Source organism: Corvus moneduloides, chromosome 2, assembly GCF_009650955.1.
Source record: "Corvus moneduloides isolate bCorMon1 chromosome 2, bCorMon1.pri, whole genome shotgun sequence".
Lineage (NCBI taxonomy): Eukaryota > Metazoa > Chordata > Aves > Passeriformes > Corvidae > Corvus > Corvus moneduloides.
The window spans coordinates 53867996-53891536 of record NC_045477.1 but is presented as its reverse complement, the minus strand read 5'-3'; the positions used below and the strand labels follow the sequence as shown (position 1 = coordinate 53891536).

The following is a 23541-nucleotide window of genomic DNA, read 5'->3' as shown; positions in this document are numbered from 1 at the left end:
CTTTTGATTTGCAGTTACCTGAAATGCTTGTGATAAGGTTCATCATGAACAATGTCTGGTTGAAAGCAGAAGGACACTGTACAGTCTGTGGCAAGGTAAATGAGCAGTAGCCATAATCAGTGATCAGTCATACCTGAGATACTCTGCCAGAGCAGGCTGTGTTTCTGGGAAGCACTGTATGCCCTGTAATCCCTGTTGAGCTGTATATGTGTTTGCACGGGTTGAGACACGCAGACCTACATATTTCATCTTAGATCCATGGTGTTTTCCACCACATGAAACTGATGGCTCCTACTTTCGAAGTGCAAACCAAGGAAAAAGCAGCGTAAATAAAGTTATAAACTTAAATGTACCTTTTCCCCCATCACTTTTAATTAACTGCAGGGTTCACATTTTATTTTCTTAAATGTTTATGTAACATACTGGTTGGAGGGGAGCTTAAAGACCATCTAGTTCCAAACCCCCTGCCATGGTCAGGGACACTGTTCATTAGACTGAGTTGCTCAGAGTTTCATCCAACCTGCCCTTGAACACTTCCAGGAGCATCCACAGCTTCTTTGGGCTACCTGTTTCAGTGCCTCACCACGCTCACAGTGACGAATTTCTTTCTAATAACTAATCTAAACCTACTCTGTTTCACTTTGAAGCCACTCTCCTGCTCTCCTGTTGGTTTCCTTCGGGTCTGGAAGGCTGCATTTTGGTTATCATCTTGAAGCATTCTCTTTTCCAGGCTGAACAATCCCAATTCTCTCAGCCTTTCCTTGTAGGGGAGATGCTCCAGCCCTTTAATCAACTTGGTGTTCCTCCTCTGGACTTGCTCCAACAGGTCAATGTCCTTCCTGTTCTCCTCACCCCAGAGCTGGATGCAGTACTCCAGGTGTGGCAATTGTTAATGAAGAACAGCCTAGGTTAAAAATTATTTTAGAAATTGAATTTTAATTTCTTTAATGAAAAAAAAAAAACCAAAACCAAAACCTGAGTCTGTTGTAATTAGTGATTTTGAGTTAATTGTGCATTTCAACCTGCAATACTTAGAAATTACTGTTTCATTGCAAAGAATTTTTACCTGTGTGCTGAGTTCTTTTTTAGCAGACCTGCAGCACTGTTGGAAGATCCAGTTGGTGAAAGCCATCTAAACTCCTAATGCAATGAAGCTTGTGATTAAGATGCCATTAAACCACATGCTGTCTGCCATAACATTTTGCCAGCTGAAACATCAGGCCTTGAGCATTTCAGGGTGCTTCTTCATAGCCACATTCCTCGGGCAGACCACCAGGCCCGATCTGCTCTTATCTGGCCCCTGTATAAAAGATGGAGACGGTGACAGTAGCTGGAATGTTGCCTGGGAGCGTTTACAGCCCTGGAATGCAGCACTACAACGAGCATATCGCCACCACGTGGCTATTTCTGCTGCCTGCACCCGTGGCTACTCAGCCGAGCTGTACCTTTTGTCCATGCACTGCGCTGTTGTGGAGGGCTTTTTTGTTTTAAAGAAGAATTTATTTAGGAATTGCATACCCTGAAGTAACAACACTTTGTGTGTGTAGGAAGACCATGGAAGAACTGCCATAACTCCTGAGAGACTCTCCTAAGCCGAGGTATCAATTTGTTTGGAGCTTAACTTTGAGCTTCCCCTCAAAGGATTTAGGCATGACAGAAATGGGACATGTGTGCAGAGACTTTGGCTTGTAAGTGCTTTGCAGGAATGTGGAAGTTCTTCCTGGCACTCAAGGGGTCTGGTGATTGACTTTGGGATGTGATGGTCCTCTGTGTGACAGAGTGGCACAACTCCTCTTCAACAGAGTATTTTAGTAGTGGAGGGATGGGTGACCTCTGGGAGATGGAAAGCTGTCAGGGAGATGCCATGGAAACTTGTCTGATGCAGGAAAGGAAAGGGTTCCCTTGCAAGGTGTGTTTCTGTCCATTCTGCAGGGTACCAGCAGTCCAAGGCTATCTCTTGGGCCCTATACCATCTCCAGCCAACCACAGAGAAACATTTGCTCCCTGTAAGCCAGTTTGCCTTTCCTAATTCATAGGGAAATCCTCATTGTCCAGGAGGACTAATGTCAGTTCGTGGCAAGTATTGTCCCAGAATAGCAGCCAGAGCTGCAGAAACATCAAAACTCACCCAGCACCTTGCAGTGGATGTTGTTCAGACCATCTGGAGAGGTGGGTCAAGCAGGACACTACCACGTGGGCTTGGGCATGGAGAAAAAGTGCGATGGCTTTTGCAGGCAAGGCCTTACGCAGGGACAATGGTTTGTGTACTGATGTGCTACGGTCAGCTGCAAGAGATGGGACAGTGCTGGCCTTTCCAGAGTAGATTGCACTAATGAAGTGAAGACCTGGGGACATTTTGGAACCATTTTTCAGAAGGATGCATGCCCTACCCTAATGTCTCTCTTGCACAGAGGAGCCCAGAACTGGACACAGCACTCCAGATGTGGCCTCAGCAGGGTTGAGCAGAACAGGATTCCCCCGATCCGCTGGCAGTGCTCTCCTAACACCCCTGAGCTCCTGCCGCCGAGCGGCAAAGCTGCAAGGGACAGAGTCCGCGTCCGGGACGGGTTTGCCAGCGAGCGGCTCCCGGGCGGGGCCGGGCGGAACGCTGCTGCGCGGAACGCCCGTGCGCGGCCCCTGTTCCCGGCCGGCGGCGCCGGGAGCGCGGGACGCAGCGGCGGGTGGCGGTGCCGCGATGTGGGGCCGCGTGCGGGGCTGCGGCGGCCTCGCGGCGCGGCTGCTCGGGGCGGCGGCGGTGCGGCCCCACGGCCGGCCCCACAGGTACCGTCCTCCCCTCTTCCTCGCCTGGCCGACGGTGCCGGCGCTGGCCGGGCATTGCCGTGAGGCCGGGCCGTGCCCCAAGGCGCGGCCTTCAGAGGGACGGGGCTTGCCTGTCCTGCCGGGGTTGGGGTGGCGGTGACACCGGTGGGGAGAGGGCACCGGGGAGCGGAGTCGGGTAGAGGGGAGTGGCGTGGGCCGTGTTTCTCGTGCTGCTTTCCTTGCCGGCCTTCCTGTCTTGGAGCATGTGTGACCTGTAGTTTTGCAGCCTGTATCAGCAGAGCGGCGCTGCTGTTGGGCATTGCTGTACCTGCCCGAAGCACGGGCTGAGAGCAGTATTTGGGAGCTCTTTTTCGTTTTTACTAAAAGATTTTAAACTGCTTTTAATGACAGCTCGGTTGTGCGTTCTTTTTTTTTTTTTTTTTTTTTTTTTTTTTTTTTAATTTCAAAGCTCCTCGATTTTTTTGAACATGCACCGATGCTGTGATGGCCTCATGTACAAAGCAGCTCGGGTTCTTTGGTAGCTGTGTTTGCTCTCTGAGGCCAAGCTCCCCAGCAGAAGGCAAACTGGATGGTAGGTGAAATACAAGGATGCAATGTACTGCTGGCTTTAAGTGCCTGAGGCTTTCTGTCTTGCTGTGCTTTTCTGACGCTGTAAGATAAGATAAGGCTGAGAAAGTTGGAGCTGTTCAGTGTGGAGAAGAGAAGGCTGCATGGAGACCTCACAGCAACCTTCCAGTATCTGAAGGGGGCCTACAGGGAAGCTGGAGAGAGACTCTTTGTCAGGAATATGGGTACAAATTACATCAGGAGTAATGGGTACAAATGGAAAGAGGGGAAATTTAGGTTAGGTATTAGGAAGAAATGCTTTTGCTTGAGGGTTGTGAGATGCTGGAAGAGGTTGCCCAGGGAGGTTGTGGATTCCCCAACCCTGGCAGTGTTCAAGGCCTTGAGTGACACAGTCTAGTGGGAGGTGTCCCTGTCTATGGCAGGGAGTGTTAGGACTAGGTGATCTTTAAGGTCCCTTCCAACCCCTTAATATTCTATGTTTCTATGATTTCTGAATGGTTACATAGTTTTAAGGAGCATGCAGCCTGAATTAACGACAAAGGAGTTTGTCAAAGACCTGTGCAGAACAGTGCAGTGTAAGACAGCAGGGCTCCTACCATCTTCCCAGTAACAAGGTTCTGAAGCTTATCCTTAAGTTTTCCTGTTGCTTCTCAGCATTGAAATTTAGGGTTTAATGCTGACAATTTATTAAGTGCAGAGTGACCCAAGTGTAATGCCTGCTGAAGCTGGCAGATTTTCCTCTTTTAGCCAAAGAGAGATGTGTGTGAGGAGGAGAGGTATGTCACAATACCTTCAGATTTGTGGACGTGTTTTAAGATCTGTTGAAGTTTTTTTATTTTGAGTCAAAATAAATGTTTAATTCTTTTCTTTATTTCTCTAACTTGAGGGTGATTTTTAAACAAAGTAAGTAATTGTGAATGTAAAGGTTTAAATACTTCATTTTAGAATGTTATAGAGAACAGTTCTTTGAATTTTATGACAGTTTGTCTAGAGAATGCACTTGTGTCTGTGTAGCAGAATCTTCTGAGCAGCTCATGCTGTCCCTGGCTTCACATCCTCAGCTGCACTGTCAGTTTCAGCTTCTTTGCAATGATGTGCTAAACTGAGCAGAGGAGCTATAACCCAAATAACTTTTCTGTTTGTTGCTGGGTTACCTTGCAGCAGAATCCATGTTGCAGAGTGGGGGAATGTGATCTGTAGTAGTGCCACAAGTGTGAAAACATGTGAAGTTAAGTGTGTGTGTACAGTCTTTTTTCAGATGGCTGGGAGTGATCTCTTTATTGACTCATATTAAGAGTTTAGGTGAGTTTTCTATAGTACCAATGAATTTAAGTATCAGGTACGAGTAAATTTAAACTTGCTCTGCTACATAATGCAGAAATACTTTAAAAGTTTTAAGTTCTTGTATTTCCTCCACAAATAAATGGTGTGTAAAGTTGTTTACTTCATATTTTGGATGAGGAAGCCATAAGTAGGAGTTGGAAATGGTGTCCCAGCCCTTCTTAGAAGTCAAAAGGTACATGTTTGACATGTACTTAACATACTCAGGTTGCACTCAGTTGGGCCTAGACAGTTGTAACTGTTGTTTTGGGTTTTTTTGTAGGTTTACAAAATTCAGCCTTGGACTCTATTTGTAACTTCTGTTGTCTAACTTTGTATATCATCTAGCAAACAGGAACTTTTCAGCACAAGCAGCGTGCTTTCTACTGACAAAGATAAATCTGCTGCTTCCAAAGACAGCACACCTGGAGGGGCATCAAAGAGACAGGAGGATGAAGCAGAAACACCAAAGCAGCAGCTGTTAGACATTATTAGTAATATGAAAGTGGAAGTGAGCTACAGGAAGAAACTCCAACAATTAAAAGCCAGTGAGAGGAAAAAGCAAGCCCTGAACAAGCTGGAAGGCCCGGACAGTGAAGGTTCTGTGCCTCAGGGAACTACAGAAGACACCCAACGGTACAGTGTGACACACTTTTCTTAGCCTGCTTTATCCTTATTTCAGTCTTTTTTTCATTATTTAGGACAAAATAAACCATCAAATGCCATTTCCAAGAGTGGAAAAGAATCTTGTGAGGGAGTGTGGTGCACAGTTGTAGACTGGAGTAAATCAGAGGGGAGAATCTGGGAAAAAGATGCTGCATGCTGTCTACCACATGCTGCCTTTTTCTGCAGTGAGACTGTGGAAAGGTAGCATTAGCTGTGGAAAGTTATTTTAATGGGACAGGGGAAATGCTGTTCAGATAAAATACAATGAAATGGAGGAAAAAGGAAAAAAAAATTAAGAATTAAGTCTTTAGAGCTGCTCCTGTCCACAATGTGTTACATCATGTTTATCACCCCACAGGTCTGTGCTGCCAGTAGTCTTCAAGCTGTGTCTGAGGGGCTGTGCAATGGCACAGAGCTGCCATTTCCCCGGGCTGGGGAACAAGAGCTTGTCTGAGTCATTTAGCGTTTCATGATTAGGGCAGTATGGGGCAAACCTGCCTGTCCTGCTGCCCACCCCCATTTGGGAAAATATCTGAATAGCTTCTGAGTTATTAAGATATAAGATGGCAGTACAGAAATGACAATTTAAATCTCTTAAAGGCTTTTTTTTTTTTTTTTTTTTTTTTTTGTTTCTCTGTCTGTTGTGTCTCTTACAGAGGCAAGCCTTTAAATCCAGAGCTGGTGAAGGCTGCTTCTGCGGTTGCATCTTCCCTTCCACGCAACAAGAAACAGACAGAATCAGAACTCCTTGCACAACTAAGAAGACATGAAGAAACCACAGATAAACAGAAGAAGGGGGGAACTGTTAACATACGGTCTGTGTATTGATTGTTTTTCTCAATTATGTTTGAAATTCTGATTTTGCAATGTCATCCTGAAGGTGACTTGCCTTCTGTGTTTGAAAGATGGCGCTAAAAGATACCTTTGGACAGTTTATCCTTGGGATTAATGAATATTAGTAACATTATTGATCTGGCTATACCGAACTCTAAATTTTGCCATTATCTTTCTAAAATGTTTTTGCAGAAACAGAATTACTTCCTTGGACAGGATCATTGCTTTCTTGGACAGGCTAGCAAAATAACAGCTCTTTTTTTGAGTTTGGTTGGGGTTTTTTTGCCACAAGCTTCCAAAATTCTCACACAATGGATGGATTTGTAGACGTTTCAGACGTTCTGTCTGGACTGGTGAATTTTCATGACAGCTCTGCAGAGCTGAGCTAGAGCAGCTCTGTTTATAGCCCCACCCTTCCTTTCAAAACTTTCCAGTCAACGCATGAAACTCATCTCTTGGCTTAACTGTGTTTCCAGTGTGGCTTTCAAACAGATGAGAAACATTTGTTTGGAAACTCAAACAGTTGTGCGGCTCTTTTGGATGATGGCTAAAGACAGATTTTTCATTCTGTTTTTTTTTCAGCTAGCATTCAAATAACTACTCAGAAAATGAGGCATTAAATCCAGGTGAAATGCTGAACCAAACAGAAAATTGGGTTGTTACCAAACTACGAATGTGAAACCTTTCTTTATGTCTGTTTACAGTGCGAACTGCAAGCTGCTTATCTTAGTTTTATTCTGTGAAAGTGAATTTGTCCCAACCAAGGATTTGAGCTTAACCCATCTATTATTATATGTAGGTTATGTGTACTATTTATTACTTGTAGGGATCAGTAAAGGATCTGCTGGAATGATTATCAATGTACTGCAAACAGAGCTAATGATGTTTGTGGGTGATGTCTGCCTGAGTGGAAATTAAGGAAGAAAGAGACAGATGCTTGCTGACAGGTTGAGTTAGATGATTGCAGTGTCTCTGCTGGGGTGTCCAATGCTCACTGAATAACTTCATTAAGTAAAATATCTGCTCTTCAGATATAAGGACTGTTTATATAGAGCGTATGTTCATTAAACTGTTAATTACCAGGGAGCTTGTTCCCTCTCTGTCACTGGGCTCTTTAGAAGGGCAGAGTACACAAATATCTTAATAGTGGCATGGGCTGTGGGTGGCCAACTTAAATGTAATTCGAATGTACTTGAGTACCTGAGATGTTGGAGGACCATGGAGATACTGACTGAGCTAATCTGTGCAGTGGCTAACCTGGAATGTGCCTGTCTCCCTTCCTTGGGGTGCACATGCTCCTGTCTAGGTGTGGTTTGTCTGCCTGTTGGCATCACAGGCTCACTCTCTCGTCACCTATGGCACTTTCCCTGAAGCACTGACCCAGCTCTGGCTGCAGTGGAAGAAAGACGGTGACTAAGGAAGTCGTAGTCAAAGCAAAAAGGGTTTTTTTCTCTTGAAAGAGAGTTTAAATTCTTCAGAAATTTAAAAGCTATATAGCGCCTCTGTATTTTTGTTTGATGGGTTAAGATATGATGTTACAATATTTTATGATGTGCTTGGGGATGAAGCACTATCGTTAAAAAAATGCGTTTTCCTTAACCAGAACCAGCCTTTTTGGAGTGTCATGGCTGGCTTACATTGGCAAGTTCTATTCCCTGAGGCAGCTTTGTGACCTAGCTTGTTTCCCCTAGCAAATACACTCCTCCTCCTGCCGCCATTCGCTGAAAAGTGTTAGTTTTCTTCCTTAAGAGTTAGGTACCAGAAACTCTTATCAGTGGGTGAATTTTCAAGAAAGATCAGCAATTTGTGCTGATTTTCATGATAAAAAACTTGGTTATAGTAACATTTTAGAGTTAGTACTGACTTTTAGTTCTTTGAGATAAATACAGTACTTTCAGGTTTCTGACTAGTGTTTAAAAATGTTTTTTACAAAGCCTAGCAGCCCTCAGACTTGATTTTGCATGATTTATGCTCCATGATACCTCAATCCACAAAATGCATGAAAGTGTTTTTAATATATTAGAAAGCATTCACTTTTGTTCATACATGATTATTTTGAGTTTTATTTGACAGTAGAAGAATACCTGCAATTTAACTTTGCATCTTTTTCTAGAAAGGTTTTGCATTCAATATACTGTCACATTTTAAAAGCCAATATATATTCCTCAGTTATTTACAATATTTAAAAATTAGATACTTTCACAAGCAGTAGAGCCACATATGCTGAACCACAAAAAGCTGAATACTGCTGTTGTGATTTATAGTATGTAATGAGTTGTATGTTGTCCAGATCTTTTGTACAAATTATTTTTACCAGGCTTGTGGAAAGACCTCCAGAGGTCACTGTTGTATGCAGTCATCTCATTGCTGTAGCAAGCACGAGGACAGGGCATTCCTGTCTAGGAGGGGAAAATATTAACGATACAGGAGTTTATTTTTCTCAGTGTGGGCTGAAGTTTGACTCGATGGAAATCACAACAGTGCTGCACCAAAATAAAATCTGCAGCCCTACAATTTGAGCTCCTGTTTTGGGTGAACAAGAAAAGTAATTCAGAGCTTTGGCTAGAATATATCCAAAGCTCCTTGGGTCTCCGTTTTAAATATTATAATTATTGGCTGATAATCATGAAAGAGAGAGAGTCTGTGGTTATTACAAAAGTCCTACCACTTCTCATCTCTGGAAGGCAGGTATATTTAGGAACTTCAGTTTTTAACATCATGTTGGAACATGAGGTAGTATGTAATATCTAATCACTATGGGTACACTGGAGTTGCAGTGTGACTTCTTAAACTGATGTTTTTTATTTCAAAAGGCATTAAAAAATCTTTGTAGTTTTACTTTTGTTAGTACAGGTGCACTTTTAATGAGTGATGAATGTTGCTGCCAGAAACATTCATACACCTACCAACGGTAGGGGTGACATTAGGATTTCCTGGTGAGGAACATGATGCCATTGACTGTGTTCTGATAGCTTGGTAGTGTCGTCTTTCCACATCAACAGTGCAAAACTGCAAGTAAGTCAGGGAAGAGAGCTTCTCTGAGCAATCCCGACTGCCCCGAAGCACGGGAACACACCAGCCTTTTAGGTCACAGCTGAGTCAAGCTGTTGGGCTGGGCTGTGTGTGGCTGACCTTAGGAATTATGTCCCTTTGACCCTCATAAGTGTGTCAAGCCTCTGGCCCAACACCAGCTTACTAATGCCAGTAACCATTTCATAGAGTAATTTCTAATGTGAGATATGCAACTAATCTGAGATTGCTTTTTATTTAAAATTAAAATGAAACTATTTAAAACTTGTTTCCAGATGCCTTTATTTCAGAGTAGGTACAAGAAGAGCTATGCTATTCTTGTTCTGCCATTTGAAACCACATCTTAGACTGAAGAGAAATCATGCTGTGTTTCTGTGGCAATTAGCTTTTACAATTTTCCAGAAGTATTTCTTTCTTGTCAGTAAAATCTCTTTTGACTTAAGCTGCCAAAAGCATAGTTTGAATTTCATTCACATTTTCATAAAATGGATAACACAGCATTTTTGACTTGGCCTATTTTTATTTTTTGAGACCATGTTTATGTCTTAAAACTTGAACGCTGCAGTTTGGGATGACTGTGTGTGAGTGGAAGTGGTTGGGTGGAGAGAAGGCTGTGAGGAAGAGTTACCAGCTTGGCCTTTGCCAGCCAGCAGAGTTACCAGTGAAGGGAGCTCACGGGCAGGGGCAGAAAGGGGCCGTGGTTTGCCCTTTGCGATCAGAACGAGCTGTGTATGGTGCTGGAAGAGATCAGAGCATTTGCTCTTCACGTATGATTTTCACTCCAGAATTACGAAGGAAGATGTGGTCTGTTAATGCTGTAATATGATTATGCAATGCAACAGATTGCAGTGGATCAGGAAAGGTGACCTACTTATTAGGGTGGCATGATTGGCCCATGTCAGCTGATGTGTGAAGGCAAGATTCCTTTTGGTCTGCAGCAGCACAGCTCTGTCCCTGGGCAGTGTTGGTTCCTGTCCAAAAAGCTGGTGATTTTTGCCTCCGTATTTCAGCCTGTTTCTTGTACCCAGAGAAATTCCCCATTTGCTTGAGCACAACATACCTAGTACACTCAGTGAATATTGGTATACGTTTTTATGATTTTTTTTTTAGTTAGAAACTAAATAATTTAAAAGAAGGCATTCATTGTAGATTAAATAGGCTAAAGCACCACTTTCATATACAGAATGCAACAAATAGTTTAAAACATCAGACTTGAATGTTTGATGGATTAAAGATGGATATATTTTGTGAGGAATATATAATTCTGTCTCATAGAAGCTTATGAAACCAATTGAGAATAGAGTTTCTGGTTAATACATATGACAAACTTCCTTGCTTTTTCAATTTGTTGAGTTTTTACATTTCATGTTTTTAATTTCAGCAACGTTATTTCAGAAATGACAGTTAAAAGGCAGACCCCAGCTCAGAGGAGTGCAAGGATATCCGGTCGCATTTCCTTGCAGTTGGATGAGGATGGTCGAAGAATAAGGCCTGAAAGATCATCAGCTCAGTCTATTGACTCTAGAAGGTATTTTTGCTGTGTTCACTTCCAATAGAAGGCATGCAGTTTCTAGTGGATAATACTTTAAGTTTACTTGTACATATTCATGTTGCAATACTTAAGAGCTTAAAGAAATTGCTTAAGTATTTTTCAAGAAAAGTACTGTTAGCATTGAAATAAATTGTGAGAACAAGGTATTTAATGGTGACCGGCTAATTAAATAAGGTGCATTTTTTTAATATTGCATTTTAGATAATTAAAAGTATTTGGTGCTGAAATGTAATTGTGCTTAACTAGTTTAAATTATTCTTGCCTAAGCATAATACAATTTTATGTCACTTTCTTAACTTCTTGGGAAATGGAGGCTTTGAAAGCTTGCTTTCCTCGTGTGGAAAACTTGATAAAGTTCCATGTTTAGAAAAGTTTCATCCATTCTGTTGGGATTTTAAAGAGGTATTAAAGTTGGTTTATTTATTTATTTATTTATTTATTACCACCTTATTCTGTAATTGATTTTTTTATTATCTGTGTTGTTATAATTGTCTATGAAATTAACTTTATAATTTACCTGTGATTTTAGGGTATTCCTTTATTTTGCTGCTGCATTATGTGGCCACTCTGTTTTTAGTGAATTGAGGAGTGCTCTTACATTTTTGGTTTACTCCTGTAAGCTGTGCTTTCTTGCCTGCAGTCTTTCCATTTTCCCGTGGCAGCTCATCACTGCATTCCTTCTCAATATATTGTTTCTCTAGAAGTTTTTAGTTAGATTAACTTCTCTTGTCATTAATTTACTTTTCAAATGAATCCCTTTTGTGGGGTTAGGGCCTGGAAATTGAGGGAAGCATTTGCGTTTAGGTAGATCATGGTGAAGACAGAAATTGGGTAACAAAGGAAAAGCCTGAGTTTATGGGTGAGCAGGTGTTCAGTATTCTGTGTGTGGTGGAACTGTACTTGGTATGTAACTTCAGAAACAGCACCTTAAAATAGTTTTTTAAATCCCTGTAATGAGTAAACTGTCTCCAGCTTCAGGCCTAAGTTCCCTGCTGCACACCTGAAAATTGAATGGATTTACTTATTAACTGATAGTAGGAAAAGAATGGGTTAGGAAGAATACCTAAGTTTAAGTCAAGTTAGTACATTGCAATGAAATGAGTGATGTTGCTTTATAGTAACTTAAACTTGTCATTTTAAAATAAATGTTCTTCCAAGACATGCATGTATCTTTGGCCAATGTCATTGGGAGTTACACACAGATAGGAAAACATAATCCTAAATCAACATTCTTTTAAGGCTCTGTAACTAAATTGCTCTGTACTGAAATAGATCCAGGGTAGTTTCATCACTAAAAAGTAATATGACAAGAGCAGGTTTGCAGAAGTAGTTGAGACCATTAGAAATCTCCAGTAGATTCAGAAGGGTAGATTTTTAAGGTCAGAAAGGGTAAATCTTGCCAGGGTAACAGTGGATATGTAATAACAAAATGTAGGAACTGTTAGAATTTCAGTGGAAACCTGGAAGTTGGTATGATTAAAAGCATAATTGATTCTAAAGGCATTGGTTTTTGTTTTAATTTATAAAAATTTGATTACTTGTTGAACTATTGCATTTTTAATTACTCTTTTTTTTTTTTTTTTAGAATAAGCTTATGGTAATGATAAATTGATTGAAAATAGATGGTCAGAGTGAAATATGTTTATATTCAGAAGAGAGAGCATCAGGGTGATGCTATTGAAAGTGTACCATAGGGATCTGCTCTGACTCTTTGCTGTAGGGCAAAGAAGGTGGCCGTGTAATCTTCCAAAGGGGCTATTTATGTCATAAAGCAGGAATTACTTGATTTAGCTGTTGCCTTTTCCGTTCCTGAATTGTGCAATATTTTTTTTCAGGGAAAGAACCCAAGTCTTCCGATAGTCACAACTTTGTAAAATCACTTAAGTACTGTGGTTTGATACTGTTTACCTTTGTTCAGATTCCCAAATATTCCAGTTAAAATTGACTGCAAATACAGTGCTTGATTTATGCTTGTTCTTTCACACGGAAATGTTTTGAGAAGCTCTGTTACAGATGAATAATAAAGTCATAAACACTTTCTCTGATTAAAAGCCTGAAGATTTAGTGAGAGTCACTATTTTTTTTTTTTTTGTGTGTGTGTCTCCAGAGATCTGTTAGTTCATGAAAATATTTTGTGCTTTTTAATTTGCTATCTGGCAGTGTTGTGAGGTGTTGTGAAATACTAAATATCGGTTTTCTTTTTTGTTTATAGAAGTCTCAAAGTAGGAAAGAGGCTTAATATATTCACCAAGACTTCTACAGAGCCGGAGGACGCACTGAAAATAGGTTAGTGGAAATTCAGTAATGAAGAATGCAATGAGGTTAAATTCTGCATTTTCAGAATATCAAGAGATTTTTGTGAGGAGACATGACCTGTTCACTTTCTGCTTTCAGACTGATAAAAGAAATTACTACTTTGATGTAGCTGTTATTTTTACCAGGTGAAACTTCCATGCAGTGTAATGGAAGGTTTTCTGTGCTGATCAGGGCACTCTGTACATGATCTTAAAGGGTATAACTGGCTTTTTGTCACAAAGGTCAGTGTTATTTCTGTGTGTGTAAAGCCAGCCTGGAGGATGGGTATGTTGGCTCCAGCTTATTTGGTCAAGTTGCAAGGAAATGCGAGGCTGTGATCCCAAGGAAACAAACATGCCCTGCAGGCAGCTACACATAAGCCGGGTAGTAGAAATCCAGGACTACACATTGGATTGCTGTGGGGCCTTTTGTTTAGTGTTCCAGATGGAGCTGGGAAGATCCCATCTGTGACTGACGAATGACTCCTTGCTTCACCTGTTGTGAAGTCCTTAATGTATGTTTAGAATTGTAGAAAGTTTGGGTTGGAAAGGACCTTTAAAGGTCACCTGATTCCAACCCCCCTGCAATGATCAGGTACCTCTTCACTAGATCAGGTTCATCAGGGCCCCACCCAATGTTCCCAGGGATGGGGCATCTACCACCCCTCTGGGCAACCTGTTCCAATATGTTGCCACCCTCATTTGCAAAAGTTTATTCCTTTTGTCTAGTCTGAATCTGTCCTCTTCTAGTTTAAAACCACTGCTCTTTGTCCTGTTGCAGTGAGCCCTACAAAAAATCCTGTCTTCATCTTTCTTACAAGTTCCCCTTAAGTATTGAAAAGATTGAATAAAGTCAGCCTGGAGCCTTCTGTTCTCCACAAGGAACAACCCCAGCTTTTCTCAGCCTTTCCTCTTAGGAGGGATGTTCTATCCCTCTAGTCATCTTCATGGCCCTCCTCTGGACCTGCTCCAACAGGTCCATGTCCCTCCTGTGCTGAGGACCCCAGAGCTGGATGCAGCACTGCAGGTGGGGTCTCATGAGAGTAGAGGGGCAGAATGTTCTCTCTCAACCTGTTGGCCAGGCTTCATTTTATGATTGCAGTTGGCTTTCTGGGCCGTGAATGCACATTGCTGGCTCATGTCCAGTTTTTTATCCACCAGTCTCACTAAACCCTTCTTGACAGGACTGCTCTCAGTCCATCCCCCAGCCTGTGTAGATGCTGGAGGTTGCCCCAACCCAGGTGCAGCATCTTGCACTTGGCCTTGTTGAACCTCATGAGGTTCCCATGGGGCCACTTTTTGAGCTTGTCCGGATCCCTCTGGACGGCATCCTGTCCTTCAGTGTGTCAGCTTTACCGGTCAGCTTGGTGTCACCTGCAAATGTGTGAGGGTGCACTCAGTCCCACTGGCTGTGGTGTTGATGAAAACACTGAACAATACGGGTCCCAGTATGGATTCCTGAGTGACACCACTTTGTCACTGGTCTCCATCCAGACATTGAGCTCTTGACCATTGAGTGCATGGTCTGGAAAGAGCCTTGGACCATCTGGATGTGACCACCCAACCAATTCCTTATCCACCAAATATACATGCCAAAACTCACGTGAGATAAAAGATACCAAACTAAAGTCAAAACAGGTGTGACCAACCTTCATATTCACTGAATGGCACAGCTCTGCAGGAGCAGTCATAATGCTACCTAACAGGGATAGCTTTCACTCATGAACACTTGGCTTTAGTAGGCTGGATTTGGCTAAGAGTGTGTGAATATGGGCAAGTCATGTAAAGAACTCCCTCCCTCACGTGTCTTTGTGAATAATGACACTGCCTTGTTAGCATTGATCTTTAATATGCTGTTTTCCCTCAGCTATTCTGAGGCCCTTTTGAAAAACAGACTTTATTCCAGTGTAGTGACTTAGAACTTTATGTAAAGCCAGCGGCAGAAATAGTTCTCCTCTCTGCTAGCTTATCAAATGGTGAGTATTTGTTTCTGTTTCAAGAGTTGAACTGTAAGTTTTTGCCAGATTCTAGCTGAGTAGTTTTTTACCTTTCTTTTTACACTTGAAACTGCATTAATTTGATTACTTAATTTTTTTACTAAAATGTCAAATAGTGCTATTTGCATATTTTCAGGCAGCTGTGAACTTTCTGAATACAGCCACCTCTATGAAATTTGTTTATTAGAATAGAATTCAGTTTGCTGGTTTTTAAGACTGCCAATATCCTTAAAATTGGTCCATTGTACATGTAAAAATCATGATGAGTGATGTAGTGTTTGTTTTTAACTGTCTTAACAAAAGCAGTGTTCAAGAAAATGGATTTTGAGTTGAATCAAACTCAGGTAAAATGGTGAGAATTTAAGATTTCTTTCTTGCATGAGCAGAATGCAGACACAATGGCTCATAGTAGTCACCCCAGGTAAAAGCTGAGATGCACTTTTTTTTTTTTTGGAACACAAAATTGGAATGTGTACAAATTGTGTAAGAGAGCAAATGGACTTTATTGTATTTATAATTAGATGTTAAGAGGTAAGCTTCTTTCAGCCTTTTGTGTGGTGCTTCCTTGTTTAATTCCAGGTAGCTTTGAGGAAATCTACATGGTATGCTGGACCAGGAAGCTGATTACTTGGTTTACTGACTAAGCTGGATGACAAACATTTTTTTTGGGCGTTAATCTTGGGAAATACCAGTGTCATACTTGATACCTTGATTCACTTGTTTTCACTGTCTTGGTTCACATTAATGGAGATAATGGGTTAAAATATTGCTAATAGATGACAGAAAAGCAAGTTTTGTTTTAAGTATTGAGCATTGATTTTGAAAACTTGAATGTTAACTAGAAAGGAAATTGGCATCCTGAAAATACTCTTCATAACTATTAACATATAATGTCACTATTATTTTCTGTTTCACATCTTTATCACCTTTACTGCAAGCTTGAAAAATTAGTTTCTGCTTTCCTCTATTAGAGGATTTATTGGTTTCTTTAGGATGTGGACAATAGTTTCATTCTGGTATGTTTCTCATGTTGTCTTATAGCTGTATTTTATTCCTGCCTCCAGCCCTCAAATCAAAGTAGTCAGCTTGGTAACACAGTTCTGGAAATTTCCCTCTTAAGGGGTAATTTGTCTAAGTATATTCTGATTTAACATAAAAAAACCCCCTGAAAACACTTTTTTTCTGTATGTAAAAATACCATTTGCCCTTTCATTGTGTTTTCTCTTAAAGGAGGGGGGAAGATTTTATTTTTTAATTCAGTTGAGTTGTAAGCCACTGAGCCAAAGATGAAATTATATATTGGCCTGAAGTACTTAAACTCAGGAGTAGTAAAATAATAGGTGATTATTAGTAGTAATGATAATAGGTGGCCATGATCCAGTCCAAGTAGACTGTAATATCTGAATTCATATGAAGATCTGTGTTCCAAGGAGCTTAGGGTGAGTTGATAACAGAGGGAGACAGGAAAACAAAGGGGAGTGCAGCTGAGGCCAGCTCACTCGACAGCAGCCCAAGGCACTCCCAGAGGTCCCTCCCTGTCCTGTGGTAACAGCTTGTTCCCTTCAGTTCAGCGAAGCGGTTCAGTCTGGGCTCGTGACCAGTTCTCCTGGGTGGAGGGACAGGAACTCCTTAAGAAGAGTAACTGCTGCAATATGAGTGCACTTTGATTTTAAAAAAAAATATATATATACACTTTAGGAAAGGTGCATCCCTAAAGGAGCTGTTTGACTTTGTGAAAAGAATAGGAAATCATGATTTCTCGAGCCCGAGAGACAAAAACTGGGATGCTAAGAGAGTTGGGGAAGGAATTGCCGTCACTTGTAGATTTGTTTCCCTGGAGGAGAATAGTAGTTGTGAAGAACCTGAAAACTCCTGTAGAAGTAAGATTCCTTTAGCACAGTGCACCAGTCGAGTTCAGAATTTGTTGTATCCACAGTTTTTAAAAGACAAAACTGAAGAATGATTGTGGAAAAATTAAATTATTGCTTTATGTGAAAGACTTAAAAATAAATATTCCCCTAGGACCTCAGAATTTAATGAACTTTCTTGTCAACAGAGAATTCTCATTTGAGAAAGGTGATGGTGGTATCTAAGGTAGAAAAATTTGCACAGCTGATAGTACTAGTCTCTGTAAAGATTGATGTTAATGGACTTTATTTTAGCTAGTGAAAAGTCTTTGGTGCCTTACAGATCTTTATAAAATTTCTTTTTTAGTGTCTTCACCAACAATTTGGGATCTGGAGTTTGCAAAGGAGGTTGCAGCAGTAACTGCACAGCCTCCCCGAAATGGTTTTGAGGAGATGATCCAGTGGACAAAAGAAGGAATACTGTGGGAGTTCCCAATTGACAATGAAGTTGGTATGTGCGCTGTGAGCTTTTATTATCTGTCTCAATTTATCTTTTCTGAAAATTAGAGCATGTTTGACCTTTGACTGTTTTAACCCAGTGTTTCAGCTATGAGTCATGCTTTTGATACTAAACAAATATAACTTCCCGACTGTCCTAGATCAGAGATGCTTCAGATGAACTCATTCTGGCACTCTTCAGGTGAAGTCTTGCAGGTGGTTTGGCTGATCTGAGGACTGGCTGCTGCCAAAAAGGGGACAACTCCCTCCCACCCTACCCCCCTGATATGTTTAACACCAAAAGGCTGTTCAAGTCTCTTACATAATACCTTTTACTCTGCAATTTCTTTAAATTAAGCTCCTAGCAGAAGTTGGGGAATCTTAAAACTCCTGTGCGTGTTTTATAATGCTGATTCTGTTCTTTGGTGTGGCTCTTGGGCCAAGTGTCTAGCCAGATCCCAACCAGCTATCTGCCAGTTCCATATCTGGGCAGGCCAAGTGTTAAACAGTTGTTTGCTCCTTTTGTTCTGTCTGTTTCATAAGGATAAACAGTCACAATATTCACTCACTCTGGGCATCTATGTTAATTAGGCATCTTTGTGCACAGTATTTTCTTTTATTACCATTAAAAAAAAAAAGCTCCGTGTGAAGTTATGCCAGCAGAGAGAGAGAGTGAATGTTAAGGAAGTGAAGAACAACTACACAAAGTGTGCAGTATAGGAAAGGGGACTTCATAACTTCAGGGAGAGCTTGGCTGTGGGTTTTAGGGGTTTTTTTTAAGACTTTAAAGACATCAAACAGAACTGCTTTGTAATGATTCAGTCACTGAAAGCAAAACAGGTTAATATCTGAAGCTGAGAGTCTTTGAAAATCTGTCCTATACTGAGTTGCAAATTGAATAATGTGCTTCATTGTTTCTTAATGTTTATTCTCATCCTATTTGGCAGTTTCTTCACAGAACTTAATCACTGCTCCCAGGATTGATCTGTTCCATCATGTAGTAATCCAAGTATACTCTAGTCATGTTTTTGCAAGCTTAAAACCACTGTGGCCAATGATTTTTGTGTTGTTGTAATGTGGCTGGAACCCTGCTGTCTGGGGCCATCAGTTGACAAAGTGTCTTTGGCGGGCAATGGTTTCCCTGTTGCAGCCGTGCGGCTGGAACCGCGCTGTCTGGGATGGGGCGGGGAATGGACAAAGAGTCTTTACATATAGTTGAAACAAGAATCTTCATTGATTTGTCCACAAAGACTAGTCATGTGGAAAATTCCAGTGGAGCCTTCCAAAACCTGTCACCTCTCAGGGCGAAATACCAAGTCAGTAAATGCTGTCCTATCACACTGCCAGCCACAGGCTGTTAACCACGTCAGGTGTGTCAAAGCACAGTTAAAAGCTCGAGAACCTCACTCCGGGTATATCAACATGCTGTAATTTCAGTGTCTTTGCAAAAGAAAGATGCCCCTTTCTGCTGTTAATTTTGCAGTTTTGGAGCAGCCATTTCCCTCAATAGGAGGACGTTACTTCACCTTGTTCTGTATCCAGAAATGTGTGATTATTCTTCTATGCCACAAGTATGTGGCTTTAAAAATATAAGTGCAATTAAATTTTCTGTTGAGGAAGCATGTATACTCAACTTCTAGCATTATGAAAGCTTTTAAAGTTTTAAACTAAATATAAAAAAGAAAGACAACCTCTTATAACTCTTTTTCTTGGCTCCAGAGCATCTCTGGTGTTCTCGTTAGAGTGCTTCACCGAGGCATTGTGCTGTGCTTTGTGGTACCAGGGCGAGGTCATGGTTTTTGAAATTATTTTGGTGTGAACATCTGAAGATGTGGCTAGACATGCTGGCTTGCTACCGTGGCCAGCAGCAGTCTTCCCCCTTCCCCCCTCCCCCCACCTTACTGCCCTGTTGTTTGCTCTTACCTGCATGTCCTTTCCCTTGTCCAATGCAGTTGAAGTCACTGTTAAGCAGAAAATTACCTTTTTTTTCCTCTCCATCTCTCCAGCCTCTGATTAATTTTTACCAGATTAGCAAACCATTAGTATGGCTTGCATAACATTGTTCTCACTCCGTCTTCTTTCTGCTTGCCTGTCCTGCTTCTAAGTAGCTTTAATGCTGCTCTATGATTGCTGTGGCAAAAAATTGGCCTCATTTATTATTTCTGTGCATTTATGCTGTAATTTCTCAAAAAGCTAAAAAGGGCAGTGCAGATTGTAGGTGCTAATTTGCTTTAGCACCTCATTATGAGTAGCAAATGCTTTTGGTGGGCCAGAGATTGTTACTGCACAAGTGATAGAAGGGTCTCAGAAAATGAATTCCTGAGTTGCCTCTGATGGCTTCTGCAGGCAAAAGTTCACCAAGTCCTGTCTAGTTGCTGTTTAGCTGAACTGCTGTTCCCAGCAGAGAAATATTGGATCATCTTGCCAAGAAGGCTATTAAAGTTACACAACCATTGCGTCAGGGTTTCTTCAGAAACTCTGGGTCTGTTCTAGGGACCTACTGTAGAGTATGATTGATGTAATTCTAAAAATCCTAAAAGGATAGAATACTTTGTGTTGAAAGGGACCTTTAAAGATAATTTAGTTCAAACCCTCTACCATGGACAGGAACATTTTTTCACTAGATCAGAATACTCAGTCATCTTTATAACATGTCAGCAGCACTCCCTGTGTTTGGATTGACAAACACATCTGTGTTTGCATTGACATCTTTAAGACGAAGTTGGTCATGTCTTGGAAGGATTAGTGTTTTAGTGAGAGAAATTTCCTAGACTTTCTGTTTTGTAGTATGTGGGGGATTGGAAATAGGATATTGAGAGTGGGTGTCTTCGTGTTTTGAGGTTGAAAAAGAAAATCCTCCACTTTAGACTGCTACCACGCATGTTCTTTCAAATTAAGTTTCTGAGGATAGTGCAAGAGAGGCTGAGGGACAGGCTTGCAGCAGGAGTCAGGGCTTGCTAGGGGTGAGGGGAGTCATTATCTCATCTAATCTGTTCCCACCAGAGGTTTCAGCCACTGATGCTTTGGGCAGTTGTGGTGTCCTTTTTTGTGATGCACACTTTACTTTTTTGAGGACTAAAATATGTGGTCTAACTGAAATATTTGGACTTAACACTTCGTCCCCAAACCATGTACAGTCTTTGGCAAAAGGGAGAGCAGAATACATAATGTAATATTTCCTTCTGACCTGCATTTTTTGAGTTTTTTTATTGTTTATTTTTTTATTGTTTATTTAACCCAAAGTTGCTTATTTGAGGTTAAAGATGAAAATTGGTGAAATTATTTATTAGACACAATCTCCTGATACCCTGTAACTGTCCCCAGAAGAAGAGCATCCAGAAGGCCAAATTTTACTGTCAGCATTATTCAGATTCTTTCAGTAGTGAGTTTGTTTGGTTTAGTTCTCTTGGATTTTTGAGACTAGTGAAAGTATGGAAATCTGGAAAGGTTGTTAGTTTGAAAAAGCGACCAGTAGCATCCAGGTACAGTAAGATTCTACCTCCCCTTGGTGGGGGAAAGGCAGCATGGGTGGCATAGTGAAAGGATCATCACTGCTTCTTGTCCGTGGACGTAGTTTTCCAAGTACAGCAGACCCACGCTTTCTGAAGCTGACATTACCTGGTGTTTTTTATCATAACTTTCAACATAAAGGGACAAGGAGAGGGCTTCTGAAGAAGGAAACATTCTTTCTTCAAGAATGACGGAGATGAATGTGGTGTGCAACTGGTATTGATGCACTCATGTATTTCTACGAAAAATATAGGTATTTCTCAGCTCCTTCAGATATTGCAGTACCTAAAGTTTAAAGCAGGAAAAAAGTAATACAGACTTAACAAATACAATCTGAGTGACTTCTCCATCCCAGAGATGTGCACTGTTTCTTCTGAAACTGTAGAAACTCTACTATAAAGAAGGAAGCCTAGGACTTATGTGGCTTAATTACCTCAACTTTAATACTCCTGATTTAATTTTATCAAGTAATATAGAAAAACATAACTAGCCAGCTTAGAAAAACATGTATACTCATGTGTATGGGATAGACTTCTCATTTTTGTCATCTGGAAGTGGTGCAATATTTTTCTCTAATAACAGATTTTTATTTAAGGGTGAAAGCAATTTGGGATCAAATAAAAATTTTCATGTATATATAACTGAAGAAAAATCTTTCATTACAAATCCCAGATTGCCTTTTGTTTTTTCCCCTCAAAATTAGGAATGGCAAAAGCAGCCTTTTTTCTCTGTGAAGGAATTTGTGTTCTGAGTCTATCTCTACCATCATAGTATGAACAACAGCAAAAAAATCCACAGGACAACAAACAAAAGTTTACCCTATCTCCAATAATCCCTTGTCCCATGTCCTGTGGAGGCTTTTGAATGCATCATCTTTGGTGATGGCTATGACTGTAAAGCAGCTGGTGATATACACAACACTTTCACATCATCATACACTCACATATTCAGAAAATGTCAGAAAAACAAATATCTGTGCCCATTTGATAGCAATAGAATGTTAAAAGTGTGACTTGGAATGGACATTAAGTGTTTGTTAGCTGTTCAGTATTTGATACTTTATGAGGTTGCCTCATTTGTTCAAGACTAGCTTGTATTCTTTAATCCTCTGCAGAATTTAGGCAATCACTGTTCTCTTTGAAAATTTACTAAGAAAGTGCCTGCAATCTGAAAGGTGGTACCAATGATGAATCAAAATTTTTAAGTATTGAACAAACTGGATTTTAGCAAGAAGATTGATTTTTCGTTAGAATTATTCCTCCTACTTCCACCCCAGCATCAGCTTTTATCAAGATTACCAGCCAGAAAGTTGATTTAAATATTACATATTCTTAGAAATGTGAGCAGAACCATTAATGTTACTTATTTAAGATTATTTGCAAACTATATTATTTTTTACTTTGTTAAACTTGCTGCTGTATTATGATAACAACTTTGTCTTTTTTTCCTTCATCTTTCTGTTAGGGATGGAGGATGATGCTGAATTTCATGAACATATCTTTCTGGAGAAACACCTCGAAGGCTTTCCCAATGAAGGACCTATCCGCCACTTCATGGAACTAGTCATCTGTGGGCTTTCAAAAAACCCATACCTAAGTGTTAAGCAGAAGGTTGAACATATTGAGTGGTTTCAGAAGTATTTCGAGGAAAAGAAGGAACTTCTTCAAGAGATTTGAGACTTGGGAAAGTGCTGACCCTTGAAATGAAGAATTGTTATGTCAAAATGGATGATTACTTATGGATGGAAATACTGTCAGTGCATAGTGATCATGTGGCCTGAAAGTTGTATTTTAAACAATAAATGGAAAGGTCATCATTTCTTACGTGTGTTTCCATGTGTGTGTAGGTACTGCAAAAGAAGGAACTGAAAAGCGTGGCTTTTGTAGAATGTGCATTTAAAATTTAATTTATCAGAACTGTTGTCTTTTAGATTTGAAACTACTCTTTGGACAATACAAAATCCTAGGTCTAAATTCCACTTCCTACACCCTTCACAGTTGGACTGTATTTTGACAGGTTGGATCATCTTTCCCACTCTAGAAAACTTGAAATGCTTTCATTTTGCTAATTCCTGAACCACACTGGTGTTGGGATGGTGTTAATCCTTTTTCCCCTCCTTTCACTAACTATATTTATTGGTTAATTTTAAAGTTTTTGGTAATGACAGAATGATTGGAATGATATGCTTTTTGGTTCTTGTGTTTAATTAAAGGCTGTTGTATTCCTGAGATTTGTGCACAGCATAACACTGGTGAGTTACAGAAAATAGCAAGGGAGTGATGTTCCTTAGGGCTCGCTATTGGGACTGGTGCCACCAATAATGGCTTTAAACTCTCAGAGGGATGGTTGTCATTAGATGTTAGGGAGAAATTCTTTGCTGTGAGGATGGTGAGGCACTGAAACAAGTTGCCCAGAGAAGGTGTGGATGCTCCATCCCTGGAAGTGTTCAAGGCCAGATTGGATGGGGCTGGGAGCAGCCTGGTCTGGTGAAAAATGTCCCTACCTATGGAAGAAGGGTTGGAATTAGATAATAGACTAAGGTCCCTTTTAACCTAAACCATTCTATGATTCTGAAGTCTCTCCTGCCATCCATACATCCATTCTGAAGCTTTTGACTAACTTCCCATCAGTATTGTTTAATTTTA

General features: G+C 40.7%; 1 protein-coding gene across 1 annotated transcript; it reads left to right on the top strand.

Moving 5' to 3' along the window:
* The first annotated feature begins 2394 nt into the window (after positions 1-2394).
* On the top strand, positions 2395-23124 carry MRPS31 (mitochondrial ribosomal protein S31). The gene is given in 8 exon segments (XM_032099902.1): positions 2395-2628; positions 2630-2781; positions 5017-5304; positions 5991-6149; positions 10580-10726; positions 12963-13036; positions 17256-17399; positions 22361-23124. Coding segments are annotated over 8 exon segments (1410 nt in total). The 3' UTR covers positions 22573-23124.
* The last annotated feature ends 417 nt before the right edge of the window (positions 23125-23541 follow it).